The sequence below is a fragment of the Choloepus didactylus genome, chromosome 15 (genome assembly GCF_015220235.1).
Source record: "Choloepus didactylus isolate mChoDid1 chromosome 15, mChoDid1.pri, whole genome shotgun sequence".
Classification (NCBI taxonomy): domain Eukaryota; kingdom Metazoa; phylum Chordata; class Mammalia; order Pilosa; family Megalonychidae; genus Choloepus; species Choloepus didactylus.
Window position 1 is genome coordinate 37,149,703 of NC_051321.1, and position 17,138 is coordinate 37,166,840.

Below are 17,138 nucleotides of genomic sequence, written 5' to 3' on the forward strand. Positions count from 1 at the left end.
TGAACCCCACTTGGTCATGGTGTATGATTTTTTTAATGTGTCTTTGGATTCGATTTGCAAGTATTTTGTTGAGGATTTTTGCATCTATATTCATTAGGGAGATTGGCCGGTAGTTTTCCTTTTTTGTAGCATCTTTGCCTGGTTTTGGTATTAGATTGATGTTAGCTTCATAAAATGAGTTAGGTAGTGTTCCATTTTCTTCAATGTTTTGAAAGAGTTTGAGTAAGATTGGTGTCAGTTCTTTCTGGAAAGTTTGGTAGAATTCCCCTGTGAAGCCATCTGGCCCTGGGCATTTATTTGTGGGAAGATTTTTGATGACTGATTGGATCTCTTTGCTTGTGATGGGTTGGTTGAGGTCTTCTATTTCTTCTCTGGTCAGTCTAGGTTGTTCATATGTTTCCAGGAAATTGTCCATTTCTTCTACATTATCCAGTTTGTTGCCATACAGTTGTTCATAATATCCTCTTATAATTTTTTTAATTTCTTCAGGATCTGCAGTTATGTCACCTTTTTCATTCTTTATTTTGTTTATATGGGTCTTCTCTCTTTTTGATTTTGTCAGTCTAGCTAGGGGCTTGTCAATCTTGTTGATCTTCTCAAAGAACCAACTTTTGGTGATATTTATCCTTTCTATTGTTTTTTTGTTCTCTATGTCATTTATTTCTGCTTTAATCCTTGTTATTTCTTTTCTTGTACTTGGTTTAGGATTGGTTTGCTGTTCATTTTCTAGCTTCTTCAGTTGATCCATTAGTTCTTTGATTTTGGCTCTTTCTTCCTTTTTAATATATGCGTTTAGTGCTATAAATTTCCCCCTTAGCACTGCTTTTGCTGCATCCCATAGGTTTTGGTATGTTGTGTTCTCATTTTCATTCGTCTCTATATATTTAGCAATTTCTCTTGCTATTTCTTCTTTAACCCACTGATTGTTTAGGAGTGTGTTGTTTAACCTCCAGGTATTTGTGAATTTTCTAAGTCTCTGATGGTTATTGACTTCTAATTGTATTCCATTGTGGTCAGAGAATGTGCTTTGAATAATTTCAATCTTTTTAAATTTATTGAGGCTTGTTTTATGTCCCAGCATATGATCTATTCTGGAGAAAGTTCCGTGAGCACTAGAAAAGTATGTGTATCCTGTTGATTTGGGATGTAATGTCCTGTAGATGTCTGTTAAATCTAATTCATTTATCAGATTGTTTAGGTTTTCAATTTCCTTATTGGTCTTCTGTCTGGTTGATCTATCTATAGGAGAGAGTGATGTGTTGAAGTCTCCCACAATTATTGTGGAAACATCAATTGCTTCCTTTAGTTTTGTCAATGTTTCTCTCATGTATTTTGTGGCACCTTGATTGGGTGCATAGACATTTACGATTGTTATTTCTTCTTGCTGAATTGCCCCTTTTATTAGTATGTAGTGGCCTTCTTTGTCTCTCAAAACATCCCTGCATTTGAAGTCTATTTTATCTGAGATTAATATTGCTACACCTGCTTTCTTTTGGCTGTAGCTTGCATGAAATATTTTTTTCCATCCTTTCACTTTCAGTTTCTTTGTGTCCCTGTGTCTAAGATGAGTCTCTTGTATGCAACATATTGATGGTTCATTTTTTTTGATCCATTCTGCGAATCTATATCTTTTAATTGGGGAGTTTAATCCATTTACATTCAACGTTAAAACCGTGAAGGCATTTCTTGAATCGGCCATCTTATCCTTTGGATTATGTTTGCCATATTTTTCCCTCTCTCTATTAATATCCTTTATTGTACCCATACCGAATCTCTTTAGTACTGAACCTTTCTCCAAGTCTCTCTGTCCTGTCTTTGTTTCTCTGTCTGTAGGGCTCCCTTTAGTATCTCCAGTAGGGCAGGTCTCTTGTTAGCAAATTCTCTCAGCATTTCTTTGTCTGTGAAAAATTTAAGCTCTCCCTCAAATTTGAAGGAGAGCTTTGCTGGATAAAGTATTCTTGGCTGGAAATTCCTCTCACTCAGAATTTTAAATATATCGTGCCACTGCCTTCTCGCCTCCATGGTGGCTGCTGAGTAGTCACTACTTAGTCTTATGCTGTTTCCTTTGTATGTGGTGAATTGCTTTTCTCTTGCTGCTTTCAGAACTTGCTCCTTCTCTTCTATGTTTGACAGTGTGATCAGTATATGTCTTGGAGTGGGTTTTTTTGGATTTATTCTATTTGGAGTTCGCTGAGCATTTATGGTTTGTGTATTTATGTTGTTTAGAAGATATGGGAAGTTTTCCCCAACAATTTCTTTGAATACTCTTCCTAGACCTTTACCCTTTTCTTCCCCTTCTGGGACACCAATGAGTCTTATATTCGGACGTTTCATATTATCTATCATATCCCTGAGGTCCATTTCGAGTTTTTCAATTTTTTTCCCCATTCTTTCTTTTATGCTTTCATTTTCCATTCTGTCATCTTCCAGGTCACTGATTCGTTGTTCAACTTCCTCTAGTCTTGTACTATGAATGTCCAGAATCTTTTTAATTTGGTCCACAGTTTCTTTAATTTCCATAAGATCATCCATTTTTTTATTTAGTCTTGCAATGTCTTCTTTATGCTCTTCTAGGGTCTTCTTGATTTCCTTCATATCCCGTACTAGGGTCTCATTGTTCATCTTTAGTTCTTTGAGTAGCTGCTCTAGGTGCTGTGTCTCTTCTGGTCTTTTGATTTGGGTGCTTGGGCTTGGGTTATCCATATCGTCTGGTTTTTTCATATGCTTTATAATTTTCTGTTGTTTTTGGCCTCGTGGCATTTGCTGACCTTGATAGGGTTCTTTTAGGGTTTGTAGACCAGTTGAAGTCCTTATCTCTAATTTATCAGATCTACAGCTTCGTGGAGTACACTTTCTGTAACTAACCAGCAGGTGGCGTCCACGAGCCACCTGTTCTCCACAAGCCAGATCTCCCCTGCTTAGCCTTTTTGGTGAGTGGGGGAGTGAGTCTTGTGGGGCCCAATTGGTGTCCCAAGCTTACGTGTGTAGTTGGTGTTGCCTGCCCTGTATGTGGGGCGTGTTTCTGGGCAGTCGGGGAGGGGGGGTGGCCCTAACTATCAAATCTCCCTGATGATCCTAGAGTTTTAAAGCTACTGCAATAGTCTAATCCTTCAGTTCAGTCCTGCCACAGTTTGTCTCTGCCACTGACCCACAAGTCTTTGGTATTGGCGTATGGCTCCTGAGACTTGCAAGTGGGCCCCTCTTCCAGGCTGTGCACCCCGGGTCCTCTGTTGAGGGATGACTGTGCTATGTCACAGGTGAGTGCCGTCCCCCCAGGGCAGTTCTGGGCTGCTGGGCTGTGTTGGGAGGCTCCCAGTCTGCTCAAATGATGGCTGAATGGGGCTCTGTTAATTCACACTGCTCCCCCTTCCCAGCTCTGGGACATTCAGCTGAGGTTGCAGGGAAGGCTAATGTCCACGCCCAGTTTTGTGGTGTGTGCCTGTTATTTGAAGCACTTCCGTCACACTGGGTTGTCTGGGGCAGCTCTGGGCTATGGGGCTGGCGATGGGCAGGAGTGTTTCCTGTCCACCAGGATGGTGGCTGTGAGCGGACACCCCCCTTTTCTTGGGAAGTTGTGTTGTTTAGTGAATTTTCTCAGCCACTGGATTATTGCCTTTTGTCTCAGAGCTCTCTTAGTTCTGCTCTTGACTTGACGTGCCCAAATTTCAATTCTTTGAAGCTTTCTGTATTGAGCTTCTTAGAGTAATTGTTTTAGAAAAAGCAAAAAGGATTTAAAAAAAAAAAAAAAAAAAAAACGGCCCTCCTCAGAGATCTAATGGGTTATTGAAATGCTAATAGACAAAGCAACCAGGGCCATTAAGGAAAGGTGCCCAGGGCAGAGAGATCAGCCTTGCTTCGGGATTTGCATATGCGCCTCAAGGCCTGATCTCCGCCCTTCCCCTTTCTGTGTTCACCAGAACTCCAAAAATCCTCTGCTTTTATTTTGGAGTTTTTCATGTTGTTTTTTTTCTATGCCTGTCTCCTCTCTGCTGGGCTGGCTGCTCTCAGAGTCTCTGGTGTCTGGCCTCAGTCTATCTATGGTTGGAGTTTGAATCAGTAGAATGAGTTTCCGATAAGAGCAGACACTGCAATTCTCCCTTCTCCTTCCTGGAGCTGACAGCCCCTCCTCCCCCGGGACTGAGCCTGGCAGGGAGGGGCGCGGGTCCCCTGGCCGCAAAAACTTACAGATTTTGCTGATCTCAGCAGTTCCACGTTTTCATGAGTGTTGTATGAAGTATGCCCAAAGACAGATTGCTCTGTGGTGTCCAGTCCACGCAGTTCCTGGCTTTTTACCTACTTTCCTGGAGGAGTAACTAAAACATACAGCTCACCAGTCTGCCATCTTGCCCCGCCTCCCAAATATAGTTTTTAACACTGATTAAGACCCACTATCTTTTTTTTTTCAGTGTATTTTTTTAAATTCAGTTTTATTAAGATATATTCACATACCATTCAATCAGCTGTTCACAGTACCATCATATAGTTGTGCATTCATCACTACAATCAATTTTTGAACATTTTCCTTACTCCAAAAAAAAAAAAAGGAATAAAAATAAGAGTAAGAAAGAACACCCAAAGCATTTCATTCCCCCATCCCACCCTTTCATTTAGATTTTGTCCCATTTTTCTACTCATCTGTCCATACACTGGATAAAGGGAGTGTGAGCCACAAGGTTTTCACAATCACACGGTCACACCATGTGAACTACATAGTTATGCAATTGTCTGCAAGAATCAAGGCTGCAGTTCGACAGTTTCTGCTATTTCCTTCCTGCTATTCCAATACACTAAAAACTAAAAATGGATATCTATTTAGTGCATAAGAATGCCCTCCAGAGTGACCTCTTGACTCACTTTGAAAAATGTCAGCCACTGAAACTTTATTTTGTTGTTTCATTTTGCTTCCCTATTTTGGTCAAGAAGATTTTCTCAATCCCATGTTGCTGGGTCCAGGCTCATCCCTGGGAGTCATGTCCCATATTGCCAGGGAGATTTACACCCCTGGGAGTCATATCCCATGTAGGGGTGAGGGCAGTGAGGTCACCTGCTGAATGGGTTTAGAGGAGAGAGAGGGAGAGAGAGAGAGGGGCCACATCTGAGCAACAAAGAGGTTCTCTGGGGGAGACTCTTAGGCACAATTATAAGTAGGCTTAGCCTCTCCTCTGCAGTAACAAGCTTCATAAGGGCAAGCCCCAAGATTGAGGTCTTGGCCTATTAAATTGGTAGTACTGTGTATGTGAGAGTATCAATAATAACCTGGGTGGGGAAGTCCAACATTTCCACATTTTTCCCCAGTTCCTCTGGAGGGCCCTGCAAATACATTTTTATTCTCTGCCCAATTTACTTTGGGATATATCAGGATTTGACACTAACCTGTACAAACCTACCAGATCTCACTTCCTATTCAAAGTTCCATGTTAATTATGGTGTTTGAATAAACTGACCATACGAGTTAAATTATTTAGTGTGCTGTAGAAAATATAGATCCTGCACCAAATAAATATCTCTTCCCTTAAAACCCACCGTCTTTTAAACAAGGAATGACATTCTTTTGTTATACCACATTTGTTCTTAATTGTGTATTGATGGAAATTAAATATTGTGATGTTGTAACTATTATGTATCCACTTTAAGACAGTGAGCATAAGTGTTGGGGCAGAGAAATGCTACATATTTGAAGACTGTATGATGTGATTATTTTACAGAGGTGGACAGTGGAATATAATGATAATCAGGCAGAAGGCAGTTAATTTATGAAAATTGTATATCCTTTCAGTACACACATTAGTGTTGATGTTCTTGTAAATTCTTCTTTAAGAGACTGTTCTTTAACCCATACTGAGTTAACCTCCTAGTTAGGCTGAGTTCTAGAAATGGTCTTTATTATTAGTGATTAAGAACATTTCTGTATTATGGCAAATGACACTTATTTATGTTTTAATATGTCTCTTTGCAATTAGGCATTTAAAAATATTTCATTCAGTTTGATTCAACAGGAGGGTTGATTTGAATTCCCTAGATGTTATTATTAGAAGAAAAAATTAGCAATTGTCGATCTGAGTTTACAGATTTTTTAAAAAATTTGTGAAATAACTTCAGACTTACAGGAAAGTTCCAAAAATCTTGCAAAAACAGTTAAATAGAACTCCAACATACCTTATCACCTAGATACCCAGGTTTACCAACTTTTAACTTTTAGCATTTTGCCATATTCGTTCATTTGTTCATTCCCTCCCTCCCTTCTATCCATGTCTTCCTTTTGTTTTGTAAATATTTGAGAACAGGTTGCATACATATGCTCCTCTAACATGTAACACTTCCATGTACATTACCTAAGAACAAGGACACTAATTTATGTAATCTTTATACACAGCTATCAAGTTCAAGAAATTTAATGTTGATATGAAGCATATAGTACATATTATAGTTTTTCAGTTGTCTGGATAATGTCCTTTTGAGCGTTTTCTCCTCTATTGTTAGTCCACAATCATGTATTTCATTTGATTGTCATTGACTCTTTAGTCTTTTTTTCTTTTCTTTTTTTTTTTTTTTTAGTTTTCGTAGCATATTTACAACATAAAATTTCCCATCTCATCCGCTCCTAAGCATACGATTCAGTGGCATTAATCACATTCACAATGTTCTGCTACTGTTACCACCATCCATTACCAAAACTTTCCATTGACTGAAACAGAAACCCTGCACCTATTATGCATTAACTTCTTATCTTCTCCTGCCCCCTTTCCCTGCTCACTACCCCTGGTAACCTGTAATCTACTTTCTGTTTCTATGAATTTACATATTCTAGTTTTTTCATTTAAGTGGTATCATACAATAGCTGTCCTTTTACATCTGACTTATTTTATTCAGCATGATATCTTTAAGATTTATTCATACTGTAGCATGTATCAGACCATCATTCTTTTTTAAAGCTGAGTAATATTCCATTGTATGAATCTACCACATTTTGTTTATCCATTCATCTGTTGTTGGACACTTGGATTGCTTCCATCTTTTGGCTCTTGTGACTAATGCTGCTATGAATATTGGTGTACAGATACCTGTTATCAGTTCTTTTGGGTATATACTAGAAGTAGGACTGGGTCATATGGTAGTTCTGTGTTTAATTTTTTGAGAAACCACCAAACTGTTTTCTACAATGCACCAATTTACATTCCCACCAACAGTGTACAGGGATTCCTGTTTCTCCTCATCCTTGCTAGCCCTTGTTGTTTTCAGTTTTTTTAATAATAACCATTCTTGTGTTTGAGAGATGGTATCTCATTGTGGTTTTGACTTGTATTTCCCTAATAGCTAATGATGTTGACCATCTTTTCATGTTCTTGTTGGCCATTTGTATATCTTTGGATAAATGTCTATTCAAATCCTTTGCACATTTTTTGATTGAGTTTTTGTCTTTTCATTGTTTGAGTGGTAGAAGTTCTTTATGTATTTTGGATATTAAACCTTTACCAAGATATATGGTTTCCAAATATTTTCTCATTCTTTAGGTTGTCTTTTTACTTTCTTGATAATGTCCTTTGATGCACAGAAGTTTTTAATTTTGATGACGTTCAGTTTATCTGTTTTTTTCTTTTCTGGCTTATGCTTTTGGTGGAAAGTCTAAGAATCCAAAACGTACGGATTTTTAAAAAATCTTTTTTATAGTAAAAGGAAACTAAATAGGGAAAGTTTCAATTTTATAAGGCAATATTTAAAATAATAGTTAATGTAAATTATACAGCTTCCATTTTACTCCTGTCAGAGATCTTATGCAGTTGAGTTAAATTATGAAGAGGGATATTTTAGTAATTTTTCTTTGCAGGTAAATATCCTGTTCCATATGATGTGTGTTTGGCAGGGTTGCAAAACAGCCTTAGTGCTAGCTTCTATTATTTTTGCCAAAGAAATGTGAAATATTTGTTTAGAATGTATTATGAAATTTAACTGTAAATTTAAAAATATGAAATGTAACTAAATTTAAAAAATTAGGATCAGCTTGGTAACATTTAAGTGCAGTTTTAATTAGAAAGTCATTCAGTAGATAACCTTTTTGGGTCTTTTGCAGTCTAGGATATGAAACTTTGGTATTTCTGTTAAATTTATCTGTGAATTACGCTAGTTGCTAATGTAACAGAATATATGATGGTTTTAAAAAAATCTTTAAATGGTTGGTTTTAATTTATCACATTTGTTGTTTTGCCTTTTAGGAGGGGATCAATGCTCAGTACAGCCATATTTGTTTATGCTGCTACATCTCCAGTAAATGGTTACTTTGGAGGAAGTCTATATGCTAGACAAGGAGGTAACTCATGAGTTATCACTTTGTATTTTAAATCATAGATGTTAATATTTGACTAAGATATTTGGAGTTTAAAATGGGTAGTATAGCTATTATAAAATCATTTGTGGTCCTATTTCTCATAATCTCTACAAAACCTTTTATGTATTCTATCTTTTCTTATGGAATCCTTGTATTTCATTTCTTATAATTATGAATATTTAATAAATTATCTCCCTTACCCACTATGAAATTAGCCTTAAGAACATGGAGGAGAATATGTTTAAGTTATTGATATTGTTTTGCTTCAAGGTGCCTAATTCCCTAGATGTGCTCCATGTGAGGCCTCCTCATCAAGTATAGCCTTTATGCTAAATATAAAGCAAGTATAATGGCTTTGTATATAAACTTTCTGGGCATTGAAAAGAGAATTGGAAGGAGAGCTATTCATTTCTGCTGGCTCTTAAATGGATTTCTGTCATCCTGTGTCTCAATCTCTTGCTAATAGTGCAAGGACACTACTCCCTGGTATTTTCTTTCTGTGATGGCATTCAGGGGTCTTTAATTTCCCTTTTTTCCCTTGTAATAGTCTGGGGCCAGAAAAGTGCTAGTAGCAGTAGATGGCATATTTTAGTTTATGGATAAAGAGTTGTTGAAAGACTTTAAAATTATATTTCCAAGGATGAGAGACTTTCTAATGTGATTTTCACAGCTCACCCTAAGCAATATTAATAATGTTAGAGGATCTTGCTTTCTTTTAGTAGACTAGAGAGACTTGCAGGTTATAGGAGCTAAGAGTGTAGGATCATGTAAAATTCTCTTAGGATATCTTGGTTTACCATTCCTTTTTTTAATTGGTCCTGGACTTAACATGATCTGTACCTTCAATACAGATAATTCCTTGGGTTGCCTAAGGGAGTATCATCTTGACTATTTTAGTTAGGTTTTTGGTCTCTAAGTTCTGTCTCTAGATTTGAGAAACAAGTCCTGTCATATAGGACTACCGTCCTAAGGAAATAAGGATGCCTATGTTGAATTTGACTTGGATCTACTAGTTAGGTTAAAAAATTTCCAGTTTATAACAAAAAAAAAAAGAAAAAAAGAAAAAAAAAAAGAAAAGAATCAAAGAAAAGGGCTCTACAGCAAAAAAAAAAAAACCAGATTTATTTAAAACAGGAAATTCGTTTACATTTGGATAGAAATTTACTTTTAGTATCATTGCAAGTTAAGAACACTCAAGAAGACTTCTTTATTATATTTATTCTTCAAAGCTGGCAGAGTTAACACCCAGGCCTAGGAGTATCAGATTTTACCAAGAATAATCCACAGATTATTTTCTAATTGATAGTGCCCTGATAATGTCTTATCGCGTCCTGATATTTTGTCTGATAGATTCCTAAAAACCAAGTTAACATGATCAATCGCAAGAATTAAGAGATTTTCAGGTTTATGTCAGGATTTGAACTACAATGAAACTCAAGGTCTTCACACTGTTCTCAGTGTGCTGGATAATGCCCCTGACTCAGTTTGAACCCAGGAGTAGCCTGGAACTTGACCAGGGTTCAAGCATGTAGGGAGCAGTAGGAAACAATGCAGATGCCTGAGCTACTGATTGTTCTCTGTGGAATGTTTGTGGGATTCTTTTTGATTGTTGGAGGAAAAGGGAAAATAGAATTGGATGTGGAATTTTATTAATATAAGTCTCAATCTGAGAAGATACTATATGGTGCGAGGAAAAAGAATGCTAGGAAGGAGTCAGAATTAAATAGGAAAAATAATACTTAACTTTAACTAGTTGCCATCCTTTTTGTGTTGTTCAAATGCTAGATATTAGTTGGAAGGGAGGGGCTTTGAAGCTTGACCTGGAAAGGAAATGAAATAGACTGAGAGAATTCAGTATCAAGGAGGTTTTTCTGGAGAAAAGTCAAACTTTGGAGTAGTCATTGTATGAGAAAGATATTTTGAAAGAACTTTACAGAGATGATAACAAAAGTTAGGGTATTGCTTGTTTTTTCCTTTAACACTTTCTGTTTGAGTCCCTATTGCTTATGGTTGTGGGGTTGAATTTAATAGGGATCCAGTGTTAAATCCGGACATTCTGTTCCTAAGCAATAGGTAGATGTTTCCCCTGGTGGTGCGCTTGCTTGTGCACTCTGCTATATTAGAAATATAGCTCCTTATTACTCTGCTGGTTGATATAAACACGATTCAAACATTTTTATTGTGTAATTAAAAATTGTCCCTTGATTATTTAAATAATAGATGCTCACTGTATAGAATTTTGGCAATACAAAGAGGCATAACAAAGTACTAAAACTTACACATCTGTAGTTCCAATTGCTGAAAGAGAGCTAACAAAACTGTTGTTTTTTCCTTTTCAAATATAGAAATAAATTTAAACACATAATTAGAGCACTTAGAGTAAATTTAGAGACCATCCAACCCATAGATTTTTAAACTATTTTTTAAAAGCAGTATAACCCCCTTTTAAAATGAAAGTGTACATGAGACACCAATGTGTAAAACAGTTGAAAATGGAATTGTTCTGGTTAAAGCAGGGCAAGGGCACTTGAAGCTCTTCCCTCACCAGTGACTTCTGGGCACATCTAAGAAGTCCCAGAACTCCAAGTAGTAGTTTGAAAACCTCTGGTCTAGACCAACATTTGGCCCAGAAAGATTGAGCATCTTACCAAAGTTTATAGCAGTTCATTGGCAGAATCAGGACAAAAAATATTAGAGTATTTTACTGCATTTCGTTGCTCTTTTCCAGTATACACACTTCAAAAGTTGTTTCCATTACACAAAGTTTAATAGCTGGACTGGTGTTTATTAGCTGTTGTTTTGAAACAGTTATTAGGATGTTAAGTTTCTAGATCTTTACATTAAAATTTTAAATAAGTAATTTGGTAATAAATAATCACATTTTAAACATTAATATATGCCTATCTATTGGTGTCTGATTTTCATAATTTCCTTTTTTCTTTCAGGAAGGAGATGGATAAAGCAGATGTTTATTGGGGCATTCCTTATCCCAGCCATGGTATGTGGCACTGCCTTCTTCATCAATTTTATAGCCATTTATTACCATGCTTCGAGAGCTATTCCTTTTGGAACAATGGTAAGTTTCTTGAATCTTACTTTTAAAGTGAAAAAGTGTAAGAATTCTAATATGAGGACTGCCGTCTCCTCAAAGTGCCTCTTTTTAAGAGGTTTGGCCCCTACCCAGTCCTGGAAAGTTAGGTGAGTTAAAAACTGTTGTTAGACCCTAACCCTGTGTAAGTTTGGTTAATTTTAAACCTACAGTTGCCTTTTTTTTTTTTTCTTCATTCTGTGAGCCAGTGAAGTGAAAGACTGACTTTATGACAAAAGAGAGCACTATAGCTTTTTTCAGAGATGAGAGAAACCAGTGAATACATTTTAGAGAAAGAATAATGACATATCAAAATATGTGAGTGTTTTAAGGTGATAGGTGAGCACAGTAAGAAGTGAATTTTTTCCCTAACACTTTTCTTTGATAACAGTATACTATTTTTAGAACATCTTTAAGCACTTGTATTAATATTGATAATATATGTTGCTATGGGTATTAAAATCCTCACATATCTTACCTGTGATCACAGACTGTGAGATGTTTTAAATTATTTAAATATATTAAAACTAAAACACAGATATAATGATGCTTTGCAGAGTTAATCCACAGTCTCCAAATTCTTTCTGTTTTCACCTTTTACTAGAGGCAGAATTTTAAGCCTGGGCTAGACTGTAATCTTAGTACATTTGTGTACACATATGTACACACACACACAGCATGCTAGTTGTGGGGTGGTTTTAAGAGAGGCTAAATAACTTGATCAAGGTCATACAGCTGGTTAATGGCAGGTAGAACTTCAACTAGAACCTGCATCTCTTTCCAAATTTTAATCTTGTTTTGGTTTTCTTTGTGTTGTTTGAGAGTTATTGAAAGGTTTCACAGAAATTCCAGATGGCTTTGGCTGTTTTAATCAAAGGCATATTGCATATTCATTCTTACCTAAATCTTCAATGTTTTAATTAGTGATATTTTGAAAATTGGTTCAAAATTGAAGGGGTTTTTTGCAAGCCAAAATAAGTGAATTGTTAGAAAAAGTAAAGTAATTAATTTCATTCAGAAATGAAAATGAATTTGCTTCATTGTAGGTCCAGGCCATCAGAAAGTACATATAGGAAGTCAGGTTACTTCTTAAAGATGATCTGCTGAAGAAATTATTTTCATAGTGCTTTAAAAATTAAGATTGTGATTCTGTTCTAATTTTTTCTCAGAATGCTTTGAATTTGATAGCAGTGAAAATTGTATTTCAAAGTTGCTTCATTTTACTAAAATTATAAATTTTACCACTTTGTAAAAGATGGTTTAAATGTTAATATTCATTATAATTTGCCTTTAGATAATTACCAATTATTAGAGTATAATAAACTGTATGCTGAGCCAGAGAAAGTTTATAAAATTGATGTTTGGCATGTAAAAGACTGGCTTGTTGATGCTTAGCAGGCACCCACAGTATCTAGTTCTTAATTTGCATTCTAACTTGGAATGAAGGAATATTGATGGCAGAGCATTCTGGTAGCCTCAGGTTTTAACCAGGTGTGTGGGCTAACATTTTTTTTTTCTTCATTTAAGAGTATCCAGACCAGTTTAGAAAATGAAATTTAAGAACTTGAGGTGAATGTTTGATATAGCTGTTTATTAAGTGTTTTAAGTACTTAAATTTGTATTTTCAGTTGTTTGACTTGTTGACTTTATGAAGGAAATGGTTATATATTCTTATAAAACCCATGGTTCTCAACTCTGGCTACACATTGGAATCACTTGGGGATTTAAAAAATTTCAATGCTCAGGGCCTCATCCCAAACCAAATAACCTACTGTGCTTTAAGCCTAATCTCTAGTGTTACCTCAACTAATGCCTAGCATCCAGGGATTGTCCTGTCGGCTGAGAGGTTCCCAGACCATAGTCACCATGTGTCTGAGAAGCCAGATGCCCTTACTAACTGAGTACTCCTAGTTTGAAATGCAGGAGTCTTCAAAGCCTCCTGTATACTCTTCCCCAGGTTTTCTCTCCTTCTGTCCCTATTCCTTTGAGCTCTTGGACAATTGAGCCATTTCTCTAGGTGATCTTGGCTCTAGTTCTTTACTTTCTCCAGAGTTTCCACAACTATGGGCTTAATCCAACCTTGGTAAAAATGACTTCATACTTCTGCCTTGCCCTACAGGAGCACGAGAACAATAGGGATTTTGCTCACTTGGAATATGGAATCTGGGCATTCTGAGTTTGGGCCATTCTACAGGACTAACTGGAGATAAGATTGAAAGTTGGGCGAAGTATGTCTTTGGACTCCAACTTTTCATTTGTACATAGAACCATTAAATTTGTGTCAGATTTAAATTGTTGAACAATAATCATCTTAGCAGCTTAATTAAGTTTAAGGGAACATTGGTGGATGGTTGTGGGCAATATCCTGAGCTAATTCCTAGTGTCCCAGGTTTAAGACATAGTGCTTTGAGTCAAGAACATATGACAAGAAGCTGTAAGAAAGCATTTAAATGAAATTTTGGGTCAAGACTGTCCAAAGATGAATATACCTGTTCTTGAAGTTGTTCTTGAAGTTAGAGTATTCTGGCAGAGATACCACAGAGAATGGGAGGGAGTATATGATAAAATGCTTGTATTTAAACTGTACAATTTCATGGATTTTGATATATGTAAACATTTGTAAAACCATCACCACAATCAGGAAAAAGAGGATATTCATCACATCCAAAAGTTTTTGCATCTTTGTAATCCATCCCTTCCTTTTTCCCTCTTTTCTCTGCTGCCCCATTCTCAGGTAACCATTCATCTGCTCTCTGTCACCATAGCTTAATTTGCATCCCATAAAATTTCATATAAATGGAGTCATACAGTATGTATTCTTTTTTGTGTGGCTTCTTTCACTCAGAAAAATCATTTTGAAATTTATCTGTCTTGTTTGCGTGTATTAATAGTTCATTCCTTTTTTATTGCTCAGTAGTATTCCGTTGCATGGATATACCACAGTTTATCTGTTCATGCAGTAATGCACATTTGAGTTGTTTCCAGTTTTTGGCTATTACAAATCAAACAGAGCATTCATGTATTCATCTTGGCATGAACATATATTTTCATTTCTCTGGGATAAATAACGGGGAGTGGAATGGGTTGTTATATGTTAGTTAAACTTTTCAGAGATTGCTAAACTGTTGTTCAAAGCAGTTTTGTTATTTTACATTCCTGTCAGCATTGTGTGAGAGTTACAGTTGTTCCCAGTCATTACCAACGTTTGATATGGTCAGCCTTTTTAATTTTAGCCATCCTAGTGATGTGTAGTGGTGTTACTGAGTTTTACCTGGCACTTCCCTAATAACTAATCATGTTGAAGATCTTTTTGTGTGGTTATTTGCCATCCATGTATCTTCTTTAATGACTGTTCAGATCTTTTGCCTATTTTTAAATTAGGTTGTCTCTTATTATAGAGTTGTAAGAGTGCTTTATATTTTATAAATACAAGTACTATACTTCGAAAATATGTCAGCTGCATGCTTTGCAATTATTCTCCCATTTGTGACTTGTTTTTTTTTTTCATTCTAAGAGTGCTTTTTGAAACAAAAGTTATTAATATTGAAGTCCAGTTTATTGAATTTTTTTCTTTTATACCTTATGTTTTTTTCTGTCCTGTTTAAGAAATCTTTGCCAAACCAGAGGTCACTAAGATTTCCTTGTAAGTTTTCTTCTAGAAATTTTGAAGTGTTAGGTCTTAAATTTAGGCCTATGATCATTTCTGGTTAATTTTGTATATAGTATGAGTTAAAGGTAAGGGTTTTTGTTTGTTTGCATATGGCTAGTCAATTGTTCCAGCACCACTTGTTGAAAAGATTTTCTTTTCTCCATTGAATTGCCTTGTCATTTGTTTTACTAATAAATTCTGTCTATATTTGTTTATCTGTTTCTGAACTTTCATTCTGTTTCGTTGCTCAATTTGTCTTTACACTGTCTTGAGTACTTGTAGGTTTATAATAAGTCTTGAAATTAGTTCTTTTTCAAAGTTGTTTTGGCCGTTTTGGTCCTTTGTGTTTCTGTATAAAATTTAGAATGAGCTTGTCAATTTCTATAAAAAGCCAGCTGGGAATTTATTAGTATTGCATTAAATCTATATATCAATTTGGGAAGAATTGATATCTTAATAATGTCATTTGATTCATAAACATGATATATCTCTTGACTGACTTAGGTATCTAATTTTTCTCAGCAGTTTTGTAATTTTCAGTGTTCAGGTCTTGTACATATTTTGTTGAATGTATCTCTAATTAGTTCATATGTTTTAAGCTATTTGTAAATGGTATTTTTTTCACTTCAAGTTCCAATTGTTCATTGCCAGTATATAGAAAAGCAATTCATTTTTGTATATTGACTTTGTATCTTGCTCCCTTGTTAAACTCACTTAGTAGTTTTAGTTGCTTTGTTGTAGATTCCTAAGGATTTTTTTACATAGATTATGTCATCTGTGAAAAAAAAAGACAGTTTTATTTCTTCCTTTCTAATCTGTATCTCTTTTATTTCTTTTTCTTATTGCTAGCCCTCCTTTAGCCTCCTAGCCACTCTTGGTTTGAGGTCCAAGATTTTCACCAGTGTATTAGTCAATGGTTTTTGAACTCTTTGTTGCTGAATTTCATTTTTAAATAAATTTTTAATGTGAAAGCCCAACACAGAAAACAGATAAAATCATGATTCTATAAATATTTTTGAAATTCAAATTTTTAACACTCTAAATTTTGTGAGAACAATCAAGTTATGATAAGTACAAATCTAATATCAAGGAATATGAATAACAGCTCAATTGAATCTTCTTCAGCAGTCAATTTATTTGATTAGATGTCAGTATTGAGAAAAATCACAACTTCATGGATGAGGTAGTTCCATGATATATTTTTTTAACAGGTTGCCCTGCAATCTGAGAGTATTCTTCAAGAAAACTCATCCAGAACTTGAAAATAAAAGAGCAGGAAATTGGTTTTACAGTTTAATTACTGATAGTTTCTTATGTACTGCTCAAAATTTTTTATCATATGTATAAAAAGTCACAATAAAAAAAATTTAAATGAATGCTAAAATCGTGGATAATATCTTAGTGAAACTGGTTATCGGTTTCTTTATGAACTGTTGTTATCCTTGAAATGAGAACAAAAGGCAAGATGTGCCCTCACTTCATCTGCCACTTAATTGCCTGTGACATACGTGTACTGTAGTAGTACTTTTGCTTGCACAACTTTTAATGAGCAAATATGTACAGGCCTGAACTGGGGTAGGGTAGGGGAGAACAAAAGATGAGCATCTCCTCATCAGTGACATACTTACAGGAAGTTCACATATATACATAGTGATAACAGGAAAAAATTTATTTTGAGATTTGCATGAGAATAAGTTAATCTGGCTGTGTTATCTCCAAGTGTATTAGTATTTGGTATAGAACATATTTGAGTGTATATTTTTATAACAGTTAAAAATATTTGAAAAACTTTTCAAAAGGATATTAAAACTGCAATAGAGCAAATACAGTAAAATGTTTATTGTAGAATCTAGGTCATGAATATATGCTCATTGTACAGTTCTTTCAACTTTTGTATATGTCTTTACATTTCATATTAAAATGTTAGAAAACAAAAACAAAAGAGGGATATGCGAATTTTTATTTGTGGAAGTCTTGAAATGAGGATTCTTCAGAACAGTTTGAACACCATTTTTACTAGACCACATGATTCCAGATGTGAATGTTTCCCTTCAGTTTCTCTTCAATTCATATTTGAA

General features: G+C 35.4%; 1 protein-coding gene across 1 annotated transcript in view; it reads left to right on the plus strand.

Annotated features, from left to right (window-relative positions):
• TM9SF3 (transmembrane 9 superfamily member 3) overlaps positions 1-17,138 on the plus strand; it is a 74,068-nt gene that overhangs the window by 38,847 nt on the left and 18,083 nt on the right. Inside the window, exons 8-9 of the mRNA XM_037804361.1 lie at positions 8,211-8,305; positions 11,269-11,399. Of these exons, the coding sequence (XP_037660289.1) occupies positions 8,211-8,305; positions 11,269-11,399 (226 nt within the window). The remainder of the gene's footprint in view (positions 1-8,210; positions 8,306-11,268; positions 11,400-17,138) is intronic.